Below are 18,793 nucleotides of genomic sequence, written 5' to 3' on the forward strand. Positions count from 1 at the left end.
AAACAATGCCTATTACAGATCCTGTTTGTGCCTGCCTAATTTGTGTAACTTTGGTTCTTGTCCTCCAAAAAATTCCCCATGGGAGATCAATAGTCAATAAATATTTATGAAGATCCTACTATGTGTCAGGCACTGTGCTAAACACTGGGGACGCAAAGAAAGTCACTAAACAGCCCTTGTCCTCAAGAAGCTCATTATCTAAGGGAGGAAGATAACACATTAAACGAAGTTGAAAAGCCAGCTGCCTTGGGAGGCGGGGGTGAGGGAGGTGTGGGGGATCATTTGGCAGAGGTGATTTCATTTTCCAGAATGATGAGTTTCTGGAGATCATGAAATTGAGGAGGTCCGGTGGTTGGAAAATGATGAGGTGAATTCTCTAGTTGCCCTTCTCAAATGGAAGGTCTAAGAGGAGCTCCCAGATGTCTACCCTCTACTCTCCCTCCAGCCGGTGGGCAGGAGAGAGGGATGTTGAGGCAGATAGGAGATTCAGACTTGCTTTCATCTTGTAGAATTCATGAATTTCTGGAGATCAGGGAATCTGGGAGATTAACCTGGTAGGAAATGATGATATGAATTCCCTGAGTGCCAACCTCAAACAGAAGATCTTGGAGTAGTTCCCAAACCACTTCCTAATAGCTCAATCAAAATGGACTTTATGTAAATCGTTGACAAAAATATTAAATAGCATAGGAGAAAATACAGGTCCCCTGGCACTCCCAAATTAACATCAAACTATTAATAACTACTCTTTAGATCCAGCAGTTAAACTAGTTCCAAAGCTACCTAACTACTGTGATTTAGCCCTTATCTCTCCATGTTTTCCAGAAAAATTGCACAAGGGCCATCAAGAGATGTGTGTATAAAATCTAGATTAACGTTCCACTGATTTGCCCTTTCATTCACCCTGTAAAAAAAAAGGTTTAAAAATGAAAAATAATTTATTTAGAGCTTATGTGTCAAACACTGCTAAAATGAGTGACACAGAAAAGACTGATAGTTTGCATGCTTGAGAAGCATGATGTGATCTTGAGACAACATATCCTCTATGGTATGTATGCTAATGATTTTATCAACAAAGAAGACAGGAAAAACCAGTGTTTTGTTCAGTGGTGATTTCAGGAAAGGTTTTCATTTGCAATGAGGTTGTACAATTTTTTTAAAAATACATATGAGGGTTCAGCTGCAGTGTAGTTAGAAAGGCCCAGTTGTCTTTAGAGTGTGCTAACAAGCAGATGGTAAGGCCCAGTAGGCTGAAGGACCCAGTGACAGGATATAGATGATAAGGCCCAGTGATTCAAAGGGTTCAGCAACAGGTTAGATAGTGTGACTTATAGATGAAGAACATTGAACTCCGTCAGACACTTCCCATCCCACCCCCACACATGAATAATGATCCTAGATTTGTGACAAACTACAGTTTTGAAGCTGCAAGTGGAATTCCTACCTCATCTAAATTGTAGATTTTGTGTACTAAGTTTTGTCTCTTGAATTTCATCATAAGATATTTATGAGAATAAACCATATTCTATACCTTGGTTCGTAGGCTTTAGATCTCAAAAAGACCTTAGACATCATCGAGTCCAATCTCGTTTTACAGATAGCTTTGTGTCTTACACAAAGTTGACAGTACAAGTGAATGCAATAAAACCAAGTGAAGATTGAAAAATCACTATAAACGATAAAGTCGTGAAGCACCTGTGTGTGAGGTACTCAGCTGGATACCATAGATGAACATGATACAGATTGTGCTCCCTTTTAAAGATTGTGTAGACTGATAAGGAAGAAAAATACACAGAGAACCACAGCATAAAGGAGAATGTGTTAGGTTCAAAGGTCACCTCTAAGAAACGTTCCGCAAGAAATTGGAGAGGGTAGAGATAAGTTAGGGAATGGGAAGTTGGTGAGCAGGGGCAGGGAGGAGTGCATCACGGAAAACTTTATAGAGGAATCAGATACCTAATCTGAGTTTTGAAGGAAGAGAGAAACTTTCAACGGGCTAGGTAATGTCAGGGGGAGAACTTTATTCCAGGTACAGAGGACTGTGTGAGCAAAGGCATGGAGAGAGTAAGAGGGCACAATGGGAACCAGGAGTAGTTCAGTTTGGAATTGGAAGACACATTAGTTTGTGTAGCAGCAAGCACCCCAAGCGCGTCCTCAGGGTTTGCTGCCCATACAGGTTCTTGGATCTGCTTTGTTAAAGGAAAGCAACTCAAAATGGGTTAACAAGCTTACTTTAATCAATCAGACATATATCGTTTACCTTGTTCAGGGGAAAAAGGTCAGCACCCCGAACTTCAAAGCATACAGGCAGAATTATCAAGACAGAAACAGATCAAGTAGACAGCTTTCCAAACTGTCCAGCCATTACATCCATACCAAATCAACATCTGGGTTTTTTCAAAGCCGGGGGGCTCTGGACAACAGCTTCCCAGAATCCAGATCAAATCACAGAACACTTCTCAAAGTGAGCCCCAAAACAAAGCTACACATCAGGGCTTATATAGCCTTCTCCTGGCTCAGAGAATGTAACAACCTTATTGACTCACTGGCCAATCAAGAAGTATCTACTGAAAAACAAGCCTCCCTCCCCAGGCTTCAGGTGCATTTTAGCCTAGGGGCAGGGAAGATCTTCCAAATTTGCATTCCCTTTACAGTTTGCTAATAAGCACATCCCCTTCCCACGCTTTTTTCTTCCATTATGTCCCTAGATCATTATATGGTCGTTTATTTTGGTAGGAATTGGGAAATTTTGGTGTGTATCTTTGTTGGATTATTTCAGTGATTGACTATTTGAGAGGTTTGTATTCACTGGAGACAAAGGAGGAAATTATTAATGAAGCTGGTTGGTAAAACAAAAAGGTGAAAAACTCAGGTTTTCTCTCTTGCCTTCTTCATTGCAAAAAGTATGGTCATATATTCATGTTAGAAAACAACCATCGAACAACCAGAAGGAATTGTTGTACAGGATTATTCTAGAGAATTCATTATGACCCAACTTCACAAAATACTGTTATTATGAACACCTACCAGATGTGTGAAAATATTTTTGTTTTTTTTTTTAACATATAGCCTCTGGCTAGGTGACACAGTGAATAGAGCACTGGCCCTGGAGTCAGGAGGACCTGAGTTCAAATCCAGCCTCAGACACTTAACACAAAAACTAGCCTGTGACCTTGGGCAAGTCACTTAACCCAATTGCCCTCCAAAAAGCAAAAAAAAGAAAAAATAACATATAGCCTCTTCTTTGTAATGTTGTTTGTTTAAGTGAAATATAACATAACCTTGTTTCTTTGGGTATTTTCTAGGGCATCATACTTGCTTCTCTTGTAAGGTTCCTGGTAAAGATGTGAAACGTTGTTCTGTTACTGCCTGTGGTAAATTTTACCATGAGACCTGTGTTCGAAAATTTGCTACTGCTGTCTTTGAGTCTAAAGGATTCCGCTGTCCTCAGCACTGCTGCTCCACTTGTTCCCTGGAGAAAGATATCAACAAAGCAAGCAAAGGTGAAACAAAGTTAATGAAAACGAGAACCTGTAAACACAGACTGTATAAATGAGTTCAGTTCATGTCTTTGTATAACCCTCTGTTATCTGTGGCACAGAGGACATAAGTTATATTTGGGGTGTAGGGTTCATATTTTGGAAAATCCTTTTGTGCTCTTATAACTCCTGCTTATTTTGCTTAATCAATAAGCATTTATCGAGTACCTTTAAAGCACCAATGTGCTGTGCTAAGCATTGGGGAGACAGGGACAAAATTGAAATAGTCCTAACCTCAAGGAGCTTACTTTGTATCGTGAGAGACAAACATGTACCTATGTAAGTATATATAAAGTAAATACAAAGTAACTTTGAGATGAGAGGCTAGGAACTGGGAACGTCATTATAGAGGATTCATATAGAAGTTTTGTTTGAGCTGTGTCTCAAAGGAATTAAAGGTTAACAAGAGGTAGAGATGAAGTGTTCCAGACACGGGGAATAGCCAGTGCAAAGGCATAGAAATAGTAGATAGAGTGTCATGTGTGAGCAGGAGCAAGTAAGCCAGCCAATTGGGATGGATTGAAGGGTGAGGAGAGTAATACAAAGAAATAACAATACAGGGAAGTAAGTAGATGGAGCCTAGGGGTTTCTAGTGATTCTACCTGGATGCAACAGAGAGCCTCTGTTTTTATTGTATAGAGATGTGACATGGTCAGCTTTGAGGGAAAACACTTTGGCAGCTCTATGTAGAATGGATTGTAGAGGGAAGAGTTGTGGCGGGGAGCTCAGTTAAGAAGCTCTTATAGTAACCCATGCAAGAGGCCATGAGGTCTGAAATAGGGTAGTAGCTTTATAAAAGTAAAGAGAAGGGAAAGGGCAGAGAGTTAGTGGAGTTAGAAACAGTGAGATTTGGTAACTGATTGGATGCATGATATGAGGGGAATAGAAGTTGAAGTTGATATTAAGATTGTAAAACTGACTGAGGGAATGATAGTGACCTCAACAATAATAGAGAGGTTCAGAGGTTCATATAATATAGAGTATTATATTTTGGGTTTTTGTATTTTAAAAAAATTAGGGAAAGATATTAAGTTCTGTGTTGGACACATTGAATTTAAAATGCCCATGAGACATCCATGTGGAGATAAATAGCAAGCAGTTAGAGATGTAAGAGTGGAGCTCAAGAGGAAGACTAGAGTGAAATGTGTAGATCTGGGAGACAGATGCATACAGATGACAAACCCATGAGAACTTATGGGAAGGGAGGGAAAGGAGGAAGAAAGAGATTAGAGGATAACCAAGAGACAGCAGTGCCATAACAAGCCAGTCAGGAGAGGGTATAGAGTGTCATAGGCTGTAGAGAATTCAAGAAGGGTGAAGGATTAAGAAAAGGTCATTGGATTTGGCAATTAAGAGATTATTAGAACTTTGGAAGAGAGCAGTTTCATTTGAGTGTGACATTGGAAACCACAAATCTGGTAGAATATGCTTCTTCTATATCATTCTCATTAAATACCTACTCTCCACTGACATCACTTCTGAATAGGGAGGGTCCTCCCTCTGTCATTCAGAATGCCCACAGAGCTTCCTTTTTTGCTACAAATACTAATAAGGGAAACCTAAGGGTTTCCTGCCTAATTTGACCATTGGTAACAACTACTTCTTGCTCAACACATAGCTCTAGCAATGAGGTTTGGTAAACTGGGGATATCCTCTAGTTTAGGCTTAATTTTTACCTGTAGCTCCTACCATGTGGGTTGTACAATAAAATTCAGGTAGTAGTGAGGTTCTTTGCAGAATGACTCTTCCTTTGTCACATGGGGATCAGGAACACTAATTTGATTTTCAGATAAAGTGATTATTTCCTAACCCCAGCCATGTGACCTTATAATTAGATTAGGATGGAAAGTTCCTTTCACAAAGGATTTCTCCTTGTTGTTTATTTTCAGTTTACTTTAATTCCATAGGCTGTATCTTCAGCTTCAAAAGCAGGCATGTCCTGCAACAATTTTCATAAAATGGTTGGTAAAGACTTAGAACATTCCCTTTGCCTAAAAGCAGTACTACATTCAGACCTCAGGAAAAGTTCAGTAGGGGAAGCTTCCTAGTAATTCCTCTTTCTGTTCATCTACCCTTTTACTAACTCATATAACAACAAGCAAACTGTTTTATGACCCTTTTACATCTGTAAAGAAATTGAATTTCATCACAGATTCTAAAACACATTCTTGTTATCAAATTGTCATAACATTCTAAAGACATGTTTTTAAAAAGTCAGTAAAACGAAAACATGTCAAAACAGCCAAATTATATGAAACTTGGTTGTTCATTCAAGTGTCTACTTTTATGTCATGATTCTTCTTCCTGGCTCTTCTTAGTTTTTCTACACATTAAAATTGTTCATGTTGCGGAATGAATCTGTATACTTTAAGGTCAGGCTAATAAAAATGACTTTTTATCTGAATTTAGCGAAAATTCTGTGGTTAGACTAGGTAAATTTCACTTCACAGGAGCCTTATCCAGGTTGTCTTATAAAGCTTTTCGTCTTTGTATTTCTTTTCTAAGCAGGTCGCATGATGAGATGTTTAAGATGTCCAATTGCCTATCATTCAGGAGATGGCTGCATAGCTGCAGGAAGTCTGTTTGTGTCCTCCTACGTTCTCATCTGTAGTAATCATTCCAAGAGGGGCGGTCATTCTTCCTCCACTGTAAATGTAGGCTTTTGTTTCGTTTGTGCAAGAGGTGAGCACTAATGTTTACATTTCTTTTTCAGTTGATGCTACTGGTAAAATTGTCTTCTTAGATCATCTCTTTGAGTTGGAAGTGACCATAGAAATCATTCAAGCTAACTTCACAAATTATGCAAGAATTCCTTTTGTCATATCTCTGACACATGGTCATTTAGACTCACTTTCTATAACAGGAACTTGATCAAATCAGATTGTTCTAAAGCTCTTGCATACATTGAACTGAATTCTGCTGTCTTATATTAATTGGTCTAAGTTCTTTCCTCTAGGGCAATACAGAATAAACCAAATTTCTTGTTTACCTGATAGCCCTTCAGTATTAAGTTTCCTTTTACCTAGAGCCCTATGGTTATAAAATTTTCATTTGGAAGGCAAGACTAGTAAATTTGTTTTCGGTTATTTGTATTGTTTCATTGTATCATTTTGGTCCAACATTGAGGCTTTAGGGAACATGGTCAAGGCAGCAAATATAGTACTAGTTAGAGTCTAACACTTCAAGCTTTCTCAATTTTCATCTGTTTAAATATTTCAAGAGATAATATTGCCCTTTTTATTAAATCAAAAGCAATACATCATCTCCTAGGTAGCTTAATGAATCTGATTGTTTTCAGTTGGCTATGGGGGCATCCAGCTGCAATATTTGCTATACTATACAATATGTTTAAATAGTAAATACTTTAGGAATCAATGAATGCTAATTCTCCAGAGCAGTTCCTTCATGCCAGGTGATACTTTTTTTTTTCCTTAACTTTCCTCAGTTAATTAAGTATATGTGAAGGTTTTAACTCTTACCAGACCTGTTGATCTCTTAAGATCTTATGGAAAGTTAATACTTTTCTTTTTTGCAACCAGGTGATCTTTTATTTTGTTTAATGTACATTGTTTTGTTTTCTGCCAGACCTGTGATTTCATGTGGTGTTGGGAAGTCCTGGTTAGGAAATTCCTTCTGTGAATGCAGATATGAATCTGCTCTGCAGCTTACAGCCTTTGAGGTTTTAAGAGGTTAGATAACTTGCTCAGAGTCACTTAGTATGTGTTTGAGGAGGAACTTGAACTCAGGTCTTCCTTACTTTAGACCAGCTCATAGATCTAGACTTGGGGACTGTGGAGGTCATCGGATCCAACCTTCTTATTTTATATATGAGGAAACTGAGGCCATATATGAGAGAAATTAAGTAACTTGCCTAGAGTCACACAGGCTGTAAGTAGCAGAGCTGGTACTCTAAATCCTGTGTCCTTTCCACTGTATCACTACACTGTTGCCTTTAATCTACAACAGGAAAAAAATTATTTTTGACAAAATGAATATGCATGTGTTTTTACATGTGCATGTGCGTGTGTGTGTGAGTGTGATTGTGGGATGAGAACTCTAATCAGGTTTGCTTTTGTGGTTGTCTTTGCTTTAAACAACTTAGGAAAGGTCATCCATAACTAGTAGAAATCACATACTGTGTCCAGAGTTATTCTTTTTACCATTTATTTAGTAGCCAATTCAGTGCCATTGTACACACTCTTAATGTGACAGAGCTATGTGATTCTCATGAAAGTATGTGAGCTATGTGCCCACCATTAGAAGAAGAAACATAGTGTAATACTTTATCACTACAAGGACAAGTGGTTATTACAGTAAAGCATTGCTTGGCAAAATAGAGTATACACTAAAAATTTGTAGTAAGAATTTTATTTGCCCTATATTGTAACATTAAAAAAAGTTTTGATCTGGCAGAAAAGACAGATAAGCACAAAAATATGTTCTCGCTTTTCTTCCTACTCTCCACCCAGTGAACCTCACAAGAAAATAACTTATTGGGGCGGCTAGGTGGCACAGTGAATAGAGCACCGGCCCTGGAGTCAGGAGGACCTGAGTTCAAATCCGGCCTCAGACACTTAACACTTACTAGCCATGTGACCCTGGGCAAGTCACTTAACCCCAGTTGCCCTGCCTTCTCCCCTCCAAAAAGCAAACCTAAAAATAAAAAAATAACTTATAAAATGCTTAGCATTAAAGAATTTTAAAGCAACAGATATGTGACAGTGATAAAATTTCATCTTCCATAAAGAATCTTTTTACCACATTCTGGAGGATATCCTAATAGATTAGCATTCCCAGCAACTTAATTTAACTGACAGCACATGAGCCTCCACCCAAATATATCTACATCAGACATTTTGCAGCTAAAGTTTGTAATGGCTATGTTGTTTTGTTCTGGGGTCTATTTTGTATTGGTACTTTGTACTCTGGTACGTTGGCTAAAACTTCTTGTTCCTGGACATTGCATTTGATCATTGGTAGAGGACCCTCATTTATTTTGAAATAATTTTCAAGCATACCAAATTTAAGGGCATGGGGATGACTTGGAAAAAAGTTTAGGACTCTTTGTAGTCATATAGTATATCATATTATATTTTGGGCTTTTGTATTTTAAACAAATTAGATCCCTTGGTTAAGTCTGACAAATCACAGTGACAGCATATTTATGGGAAATATAAAGGTAACCTCCTAGGGCCAAGGCATATTTGCATCTTTTATGTTTGCATCATAAAGAACCTTAACATAGTGCTCAGCATTTTATTTTGCAAGATTTGTTGTTTTGACTTTTTGTCATTTTGACTTCTTTCTCACACTTTCTGTATGGTGTAGATGGTTCCCCACCTTACAGATAAGGATAAAGGCAGAGATACTGAACTAGCTGAAAGTCAGAAAAAGTAAATATGTGCTATTATGCTATGTGTCACAGGGCCTATTTTTCAGTTACTCAATATGGCTATCAAGTATAGGTAAATTCTGAAAATTTTACTTTTATTCATATTGAACAAAAATTTAGTTTATAATTTAAAGACTATAGCTTCTAAATTTTGTGCATTATACAGGAAGAAGCCTTTAATTTCTCATCCATTATTTGACAGACATTGTTCTTACCAGGTTAACTATTGGGAGTTGAGGAGATTGGGAAAGGATTTTTGTAGTGACAGCAAAATGAAGCACAAGAAGCTTTCTGAGGTGAAAATGTCCTATTTCTCTCAACATTTATACATTAAAGTAATTGTTTTTAAGAGATTTCCATTTGACTGAATAGATAGCATTGTTTAAATTCTGATGCTAGGAAACAACAAAAATTGACAGACTTTTTAGATCTGGGAAGAATCTTAGAGATTATCAGATGAACCCCTTAGTTTGTATAGATAATAGATGAGTTTAGCCTGGCTTGCTGGTCACACAAAAGGGAAGAACCAGTAAGAGCCTGGGTCGCCAGGCTCCTCCTCCAGTGCTCTTTCTACTGCCTCCTTTGCTTTGTTTTCTTTCAGTGGGTTTTGTTTTTATAGTTGAAAGTCCTGCTAAACTGTTTGGAATTTCAAAAAAACAGGACTCTGATTCTTCATGTCCCACCTCCAAGGAATGCCATGTAATTTTTGGAGGGATGTGCAGGGATTTAGGGTCTTCTTCAGTGTGTAGAGACTTCATCTCTTCATTGATTTTTGGTGAAGAGTCATGCCTCAGCTGATAATCATATTTTCATATGCTAAGACAAAATGTGTTTCTCAGCATTTACTTTATGCCAGGAGGATAGCCCATGCTCAGAATTTCAGTGTTATATTTTTAGTAATGACAACTAATCATAGCATTAGGCTAATGGGGAAGTTTAGGTTCTTTGCTTTATTAAGTTCATGAAAATTATCATTTTGTTACATTATTTGGGGTCAGAGGATCATGTGTTAGTGATTATTTTCAAATTCAGTTTCAAGCATCTGAGCAGGTGAAATGCTCTGATCTGTCATGATGCAAGGCTGATGAAGATGATGACAATCTAGTCCTCCAGGACAGATAATGTAATTTTATAGTATATGACCCCCATAAACTACATTTGGTAAAGCAAACTCCATCATCACCACCAACACTATGTAAAATAAACGACAACTGTGACTTTGTTACATCACCTAGATCTCTGTTTAAGCAGCTGGTAGCAAAGGTAAGCAGAAACCCTTTCTGACTACAGTCTAGACAGCTTTAGGAGTAGAAAATTTTAGGGAGAGTGAACTTAACCGTTGTTTAATTTTTTTAAGACCTACAAAATTTGTTGTGTCATCTACTAAGAAATTAATCCCTGTAACCAATTTGAAGAATACATTAGGGACCTAAAAATGCCTTCTCTTGAGCCAATAGATTCACATTCAAAAGAGAAAGCTCTTATATACTCTTGACAACGGGAAATAATGAAATAGGTTTCTATCGCAACAGTTGTTCATGGCTTCTTAATCATATGCAGTTTTAATAGCAGTGTTGTGAATGAGAAAAAGGTGTTAAGATTTTGACTAAAGGTTTCCCAGCGTGTAGACAGGATTCTTCCTTGGACAAACTGGAAAAGAATAGGCCAGTTCTTTCCTCAGCTGGTATTTGATGATTGGATCTTAAGAAGAGAATTGGGCCTATTCTGTTGTTAAAAAACAATTTTTTTTTTATTTTCCATTTTTTAATTAAGGGCCCAAAATGGTCTGTTTTGGTTAAATCATGAGGCATGGTAGTATAAACGAAGTCAAGAAAATTAAGAAATGTGGCTATTCTAAAGGACAGTAGTAATTAGTTTCATTGTGTCTTTTAAAGGTAGTTCAGCTCTTCAAAACTAAGTATTGGTCATCTGTTTTTAGATATAAAAGTCTATTTTCTCTTTTTGTAGGTAGGCTTCTGCTTACAGTAGAAGCAGTAAGTCATTCCAATTCCCATTAGTAGCTGTAGAAACTTTTCTGTCAGATCTTTCTTTTTCTTCATATTATCTTTTCTTTCAAACTTTAGAGCATAGTTGCATAATAGGTATTGATTTATTTTATTTTTTCCTTATGGAATCATGGGTAGTTTCATTGCAACTCATCTCTTTCTGTTTGTTTCGTATAGGGCTGATAGTTCAGGATCATTCAGACCCCATGTTCAGTTCATATGCCTATAAGTCCCACTACCTACTGAATGAATCAAATCGTGCTGAGTTGAAATTACCTATGATTCCTTCTTCGTCAGCTTCCAAAAAGAAATGTGAGAAAGGTAATAATTAAAATAGTTTATCTCTTCTTTTCTTTTTGCTTTTTCTATCTTTTTTCTTTAAATAAAGGAAAAAAATGTATGCCTGTCAAGCTTCATCTGTTGTTTTTGGTAAATTTTGCCTTGGTTGTTGTGAGTGTGTTTTCATATGACTGGCAGAAGTTAATAAAAGGGCTTAAAATAATTGCATCATTACAAATTTCTACTTGTTCTTCTCCCTGGGAGTCAGTTTTTTTATATACTACTTGTACCATACCAATAGGTTCAATTTGTTAAGCTAGAAGTTTACTTAATGTAGAATGTCATCCTGAGGCTGTTACCTTTCCCTTCTATACATATAAAATTTCCATTTATGTTAAAAGGAGGTGAATGCATTTTGAAATAATTTGTTGGGCGGCTAGGTGGCGCAGTGAATAGAGCGCTGGCCCTGAAGTCAGGAGAACCTGAATTCAAATTTGGCACACTTACTAGCTGTGTGACCTTAGGCAAGTCACTAAACCCCAATTGCCCCTCCAAAAAGCAAAAAAAAAAAATTTATGCATTTGGGCAACTAGGTGGCACAGTGAATAGAGCACCAGCCCTGGAGTCAGGAGGACCTGAGTTCAAATCCAGCCCCAGCCCCTTGACATACATACTAGCCGTGTGACCTTGGGCAAGTCACTTAACCCCAATTACCCTCCCAGAAAAAGGCAAAAAAAAAAAAACCAGAAATAATCCTGACTTAATCAGTACATAGGTAACCCATACCAGTAATAATAAATAAGTTCTCATAACGAAATTTGTTTTCCTTAGCCTCATATTATGATATTAGGTTTAAAAGTTAGAAGGGGGTCGGCTAGGTAGCACAGTGAATAGAGCACCGGCCCTGGAGTCAGGAGGACCTGAGTTCAAATTCGGCCTCAAAACACTTAACACAAAACTAGCCATGTGATCTTGGGCAAGTCACTTAACCCCAGTTGCCCTACCTTCCCCTCTCCAAAAAAAAAAGGCAAAAAGTTAGAAAGGTCATCTAGTCCCCTTCATTTTACAGATAAAAGAAACTGAGGTTTTTATAGCTCAAATGATTTGCCCCAGGTTATATAAGTAGTAAGTGGCCAGGCTGGGCTTAGAATACAGGTCCTCTGAATTCACATCCAATCTTTTTACGGTTTTTGCTGCTTCTCTAATATTAAAATAAACTGGCCTTCCCTGAGCACATGGGGAAAACAACCCAGAAATGGATTGGGTAGGAATATAAACAATTGATTATAGATAAGTCATCTATGGATAATTTGGAGTCAGTTGTTGTTTTATATTCTTTCAATTGAGTTAATCTGAGGAAGGAAGTCTTACTCTTTAATTTAGCTTACATCTAATGAAAGAGGAAGAAAATTTAGTAATATTTCTGTGGGAAGATGGTATTTCAATTGTCAATCCTAAAGCAAATTAATTTAGTAGGTAAATAGATTGCTTCTAGCTATGCGTATTCCCATTATCATGAAGAGCTTTTGCCAACTGGTCCTACCCTCCCCCCATTAAAACAAAACAAAAAACCCAGAAATTGGGTTATTAACTATTGACCTGCCCTATTTCAAAATGAAGAAACAAAGCATCACCAAAAGGAAATGGGACATTCAAAATGCTCGCTCTGTATTTTGAAGAGGCAAATACCTTGGGAGCTATGAATAATTATGTTGGAATTGTTTGGGGGGGGGTTCCCTAAGTCATTTGTACCTTGTTTAGTGAAGTTACCTTCAGTGAAGTCCAGGTGATGGATGTGTACCCTACTTTGTAACAAGATGTATATTGATACTTGCCCTCTGAAATGAGACAATCTGAAGCATTTAGGAAAATGGTATCCCTATTGATGTTTCTCTAAAATTAGAAGATTATAATTTTTGCTTACTTTGTTTTCAATACTCAGTACTAATCCTGACATAAATAAAATTATTTTGAGCCCTGTGTTTGGTTAGTTGAATAGTTTATTACAAATGCATCATAAAGGAAACCTTTCTTGCTTAACACAGAGGTGGTCTTTCTTCTTTTTTGTTTAGTTTTTCTTTTGCATTGAATCTTTTTATGGTGATTTTCAATAATTATGCTAGGTTTGTATTTCCTCTGAAATAAAGATTAAATGTTTTAAATAGTCAGCTTACTTAATTTTCTCATCCAGAGCATCAAATGACAAATTGTGATTGGCTATGTCTTTTGGAGGGAGGAAGGAAGAATTGAATGCTACTATTTCTGTGTAAAACATGGAGAGATTCCCTACTTTAGTGATAGTACTCCAGTTTACAATATCCAGAACTGGAGAATGGGCTGATTGTTAAAGTTTGACGTAAAGGGAGAAAATAACAGTAATTTGGTGTAAGACATTTTAGCAGAGAAAATATAAGTAGTTAGTTATGTTATCGGTTAAAAGGATTAAAAGTCTATGGGCAAGAATATTCGAAAGGTTGGATGATATGATTTTTAAAAAGCTGTTTCATAGATTACCTAGATTTTTTGCAATGAAACTCAAGGTCCCAATACACCTCAGTGGAAAAAGGGTGTTGGATAACTGTTGTCATAAATGAAGTTACAATGTGAGTTTTGTTCATCCATTGAGGGTGAAATTTATTTCCCTTTCCATCAATGTCCACTTTGAAGACATATAAGAATATACAAACCAAAAAAGCAAATTATTTTTATTTCAGATTTTATTTATTACACTTGGTTTATTCTTTACCCTAAGATAATTTTGTGCCCTTACAGGGGTCTTCCGACTGGCAGTAGGTGAGAGACAATTCCTTCTGTTACCACTTCATTCCACATTGTTTTTCAATACATTTATACCCTCAAAACTGGTTGGCCTTCTTCACTGTCATCAACAAAAAAAATGAACAGTGTTGCTATCACAAATTTGAGGACAATATCCTCCATTTTTCTTTTTTGTGTTTTAAAAAAATGGAAGCAGAAAATGGCTATGAAGCAACCAAGAGACTAATTTCATACCCATTAACTTCTTGTGAAGGGATTCTGTTACCCATAGTACTGGTTGAGAATAGAAAAATAAGGCATATAACAAGAAGGCTAGAATAACAAAAAAGAAATTTATACTCAAATTTGCACACTCTAAATGTTTTTTGTTACCATTTGCCTATGTTTTCATCTATTTGACTTGGTGCTAAACCGACACATTAAATCCTAGGTTTTGCATGCAATATGTACCATTTTTGATGGGTTTTGTTTCCTGATCCTAGTGGCAAAGAGAGAGTGTCTCCCTGTTCTGAGGAAGAACTGTAGTACCCAGGCCTGCTTTTCTCTTTTGAGCCATTACTCAGTGGATCAGTGACCTGATCCCTTTCTTTACTTTGTCTAACATAAGGCAAATATGATTAAATTAAAAGAAAATCCTCATTTTTCTTTTTTTTTCTTTTGTCAGTTATTAAAGCTATTCGTTTGTTTCAAGGTGGAAAACTGTTGTGCTGTGAATCGTGCCCAGCTTCCTTCCACCCGGAATGCCTCAGCATAGAGATGCCAGAGGGCTGCTGGAACTGTAATGACTGTAAAGCTGGCAAGAAACTCCATTTCAAGCAGATTGTTTGGGTCAAGTTGGGAAACTACAGGCAAGTTTCTAAGAGCAAAGAAAAATTCTGCCCCTTTTCCGACTTGAGTTTTTAATCTGGCCAGATTATTGATTAGTTACAGAGAATTCTTTTCCTAAAGACAAGATAAACATGAGTGCTATTCAGCATTTTAATTTTTAAGGTCTAAGAGAGCTATCTTTCTGAAGTAAATTCTGTTGCTAGTTTTGGGGATGGAGACAGTTAAGAAGAAAGCAGGGGACTTAATTTTGTTGTCAAGTAGGGATTTCTGCTTTTTCCAGGTCAGGAAGTTCATGATCTGTCAGGAAAATGGTTTATAAAAATCTCTTTGTGTTCATAGAACTCTTGAACTTAAATCTAAATTAATTCTAACTAGAGACCCTAAAAGTTGAGGTTCTTTGTGTGTGAAGAAGAGTTTTTAGAATTTGAGGAATATAGATATCTTTCCAAAAGAACCTTTTAATCTTTCTAAAGAGGAAGAGAGAAATAGTTAGGATTCCCTCTATTGTACAAGACTCCCTCAAAAACTTGACTTTAAGTTGCTTTTCAGAACTGATAAATAACTAGAGCATGTAAATTGAAGCCCCATGGCATGTTACACCTCTAGGATTCAAGATTTAGAGGTAGAAGGGAATCTTAGAGTTCCATAAGTTACAAACACTTCAATTTATGGCTAAAGAAACTGCAGCCCAGAGGGATGACATAATTTACCTAACGTCCCGCAGGTATTATTAAATGACAAGTCTAGGATTTCAGCCTATATTCTCTAACCTCAACCCCATAAATGGCACCACTGTGCCATTTATGCTTATCATTTCATTAAGACCCATGTTTATTATTTTATTAAAGAATTAAACACCATTGCCATTGCAGAATACCATCAAAATAAATTTTATAACTAAGATTTCACTAAATGAGACATAATTCAAATTGTTTTTCTTTCTTTTTAAAAAAATTACTTACCCAAAGTCAGGTAGTAAGTAAAAGAGCAGAATACCAAAATTCCAGTGTATTTTTTCAAACTAATTGTGACGTAATTATAAAGTCATTTTTAATGAGGCTCATTTCTTCTGTATTTGCTTAGATTATATGCCAATCTTCTAATTTACCTAGCTTTATAAAGCTCATAGATAAAATGTTCAGTAGAGAATTTAGAATACACTAAGAATACAATAAGTCACTTAGAATACAAAAACAACAACAACGAAAACCTTTGAAGGAAACCCAAGGCAGTTGCCTCCCAGTTGGGATCATTGCCAATATGTTTTTCTATCCAGGCACATTCTTGTATGTTTTGGGGAAACTTCAACACTTATCCTGAAATAGCTCTTTACATATATATATATATATTTGCTAGTCTGACCTAGCTAGACCACATGAAACTGTTTATTGTGAGTAGCAAGTTATTCTAATCCAGAGGTTTCTAGGGAATAACAAGGGAGGTATGTAGCCAATTCTGAGAGATCAGTGATCCAACTCCCCTTGGGAGTCGGACGATCCGTAGTGACTCGTGCAACCAAGCAAATAGTTAAATTCCTCAAAATATTTAGAAACATCTGGAATATCCATTTCACAGACTGCTTCAAGGGTCAACTAAATAGTGACTTCATGAAGTATTGTTTTCTTAAATTGGGCACCAGTTCTTACTGTAATTTTTAACTAGTGGTGTCTGCAGGTTTTGTACTGTGCATTGAGGAATACAACCTTGTCACCAACTCATTAGAGTGTTTACCAGGGTACTTGGTTAAGGCTTTTTAAACACATGACCATGAAAAGGAAGACAATGCTCAAAAAGCTGTTTTGTGTGTTTGCAGCTGATTTTCATGATCTCATTTAAGTAGCCATATAAGAGAGTCTGAAGTTGGGCTTCTTAGCTTCTTCCATCCATTTCTTGACTTTCCAATTGCTGGAAGCTATCAAATGCTTCACAGATGGTTTTGTTTAATTGTTGCTAGAGTGCTTGGTCTTCATTGCATCGGGCATTTTTAACTTTATTTTATTCCAGATTCCAGTTTGTTGAGATTTAAGAAGAACCATGATTGAGACCACTTAATAATGAATTAGATTCTGAAGTACAATTTAGTGCAAAACATCGCACATTTGGCCAAAAGATGTATGTCCTCAAGTGACTGAAGATTCAGAAAATGTCTTGGAAGGAAGAGTATTGTTGAAGAAATTGGCTTTGCCACACCTTTTGATGGCACCAACTTATTCCTAAAATGAATCCATGAATGTGTCATGTTCAGTTGTGTTATGTGAGAGCAAACAGTTAAACTGTTTTTCTAGGAGAAAACCTTGAAAGCCTGACTTTTTATCTGGAGATGAAATGATACTGAACATATAAGAAATAACTTTTCAGTCTGTGTCCTTTCCTTATTCACTATTAAAAAATTGTACAGTTCACTTTTACAGAATTTCACAGTTTAAGCAAGATTAAAGACCAATAAGACCTTTTATGCTTTTAGGACCTAAACAATTTATGAATTATATAACTTTTCTTTTTTTTCCCCTTAGGAGAGGCAGCGTGGCATAGTGGATAGAGAGCTGGCCTCGGAGCCAGGAAGACCTGGGTTCAAGTCCCGCCTCTGACACATACTGGCTGTGTGACCTTCGGCAAGTCACTTAACCTCTCAGTGCTCTAGGCAACTCTCTAAGACTCTAAGTTGCAGAGAAGGTGCCGACCTGCATTGGGAGAGGGAGTTTCCTCATCTGGGAGTTCCCTATACTAATGAAATCACAGGTCCAGTCCATATCCCTATCCCTTTTTCTTCCACCAAGCTTGAAGAAATAATTATGTGGCTTCTCATCTTAATGGTCCATGTATTTTATCTAAAATTGATTTTGTTCCTAGGTGGTGGCCAGCAGAGATCTGCAACCCCAGGTCCGTGCCTCTTAACATCCAAGGCCTTAAACATGACTTGGGGGACTTTCCTGTGTTCTTCTTTGGTTCTCATGACTACTATTGGGTGCACCAGGGCAGAGTGTTCCCATATGTTGAAGGAGACAAAAGCTTTGCTGAGGGGCAAACTAGTATTAACAAGACCTTTAAAAAAGGTAAATTTGGTAATATTTACAGTGGCTTGAAACGGGGGGCTTCAGAATTTGATGTTCTACTCAGCAATAGACAATAACTTTAATCTCATTAGATGTCAGAATTTTAAAAACTGAAATCTTTGTTTTTATATTGCCTACATTTTCCTGTATCCTTTTTTTTTTTTTTTTTTAGTAAATTGCTCAAGGCTACACGGCCAGTTATTATTTCTGGGTGTGGTGCTAAGTATCTGAGCCCATATTCGATCCCAGGTTATCCCGACACTGGGGCTGGTGCTCTTTACTTGCTGAGCCACCTGGCCGCCCCTAAGCAATTGGGGTTAAATAACTTGCACCTTTTTCTTTTTTTTTTTTTAAAGTAACTTGCTCAAGGTTATACGGCCAGGTGTTTCTGGGTGGGTGCTAAGTGTCTGAGCCCGGATTCGATCCCCAGGTCATCCCAACACTGGGGCCGGTGCTCTTACTCGCTGTGCTACCTGGCCGCCCCTCCTGTATCCTTTTTCTTCCCCCTTCTTAGAGAGCCATCATTTATAATAAAAATTTATTAAAGTGAGAAAAAAGTCAATAAAACTGATCAACACATTGAAAAAGGTCTGACATTATGTCCATGCCTATGCAAAGCATTGTGGGGAGGTATTCTCCTGTGTCTCTTCTTTTGAGATCATGCTTTGTTTTGGGTGTTTTGCTGGTGGGTTTTTTTTTTTATCATTTTGCAAGACTCATTTTTTATTGTTTTATAGAGGGCTTTTTTCTTTTCCATGTACATTGCTGGCTTGTTGGCATTGTTTTGTATGTTGTTTTCCTAACTGCTTCAGTTCATGTAAGTCTTTCTACACTTCTCTGTTTTCATTGTGTTTGTCATTTATGCCACAGTTTGTTTAACCGTTGTCCATTTGACAGGCATCAACTTTGTTTCAAGTT

General features: G+C 37.1%; 1 protein-coding gene across 4 annotated transcripts in view; it reads left to right on the plus strand.

Moving 5' to 3' along the window:
• The window catches only part of NSD3 (nuclear receptor binding SET domain protein 3), a 158,979-nt gene that overhangs the window by 122,580 nt on the left and 17,606 nt on the right, over positions 1 to 18,793 (plus strand). Inside the window, exons 13-17 of one of the 4 annotated variants that reach the window (XM_069075896.1) lie at positions 3,306 to 3,503; positions 6,045 to 6,221; positions 11,115 to 11,258; positions 14,686 to 14,842; positions 17,673 to 17,875. In XM_069075896.1, coding sequence (XP_068931997.1) covers positions 3,306 to 3,503; positions 6,045 to 6,221; positions 11,115 to 11,258; positions 14,686 to 14,842; positions 17,673 to 17,875 — 879 coding nt within the window. The remainder of the gene's footprint in view (positions 1 to 3,305; positions 3,504 to 6,044; positions 6,222 to 11,114; positions 11,259 to 14,685; positions 14,843 to 17,672; positions 17,876 to 18,793) is intronic. The other 3 variants (XM_069075897.1, XM_069075899.1, XM_069075900.1) reach the window with 3 other exon arrangements.

The sequence above is a fragment of the Petaurus breviceps genome, unplaced genomic scaffold (assembly GCF_028583685.1).
Source record: "Petaurus breviceps papuanus isolate PSGF00001 unplaced genomic scaffold, PetGlider_PUasm1.0 90919, whole genome shotgun sequence".
Taxonomy (NCBI): Eukaryota; Metazoa; Chordata; class Mammalia; order Diprotodontia; family Petauridae; genus Petaurus; species Petaurus breviceps.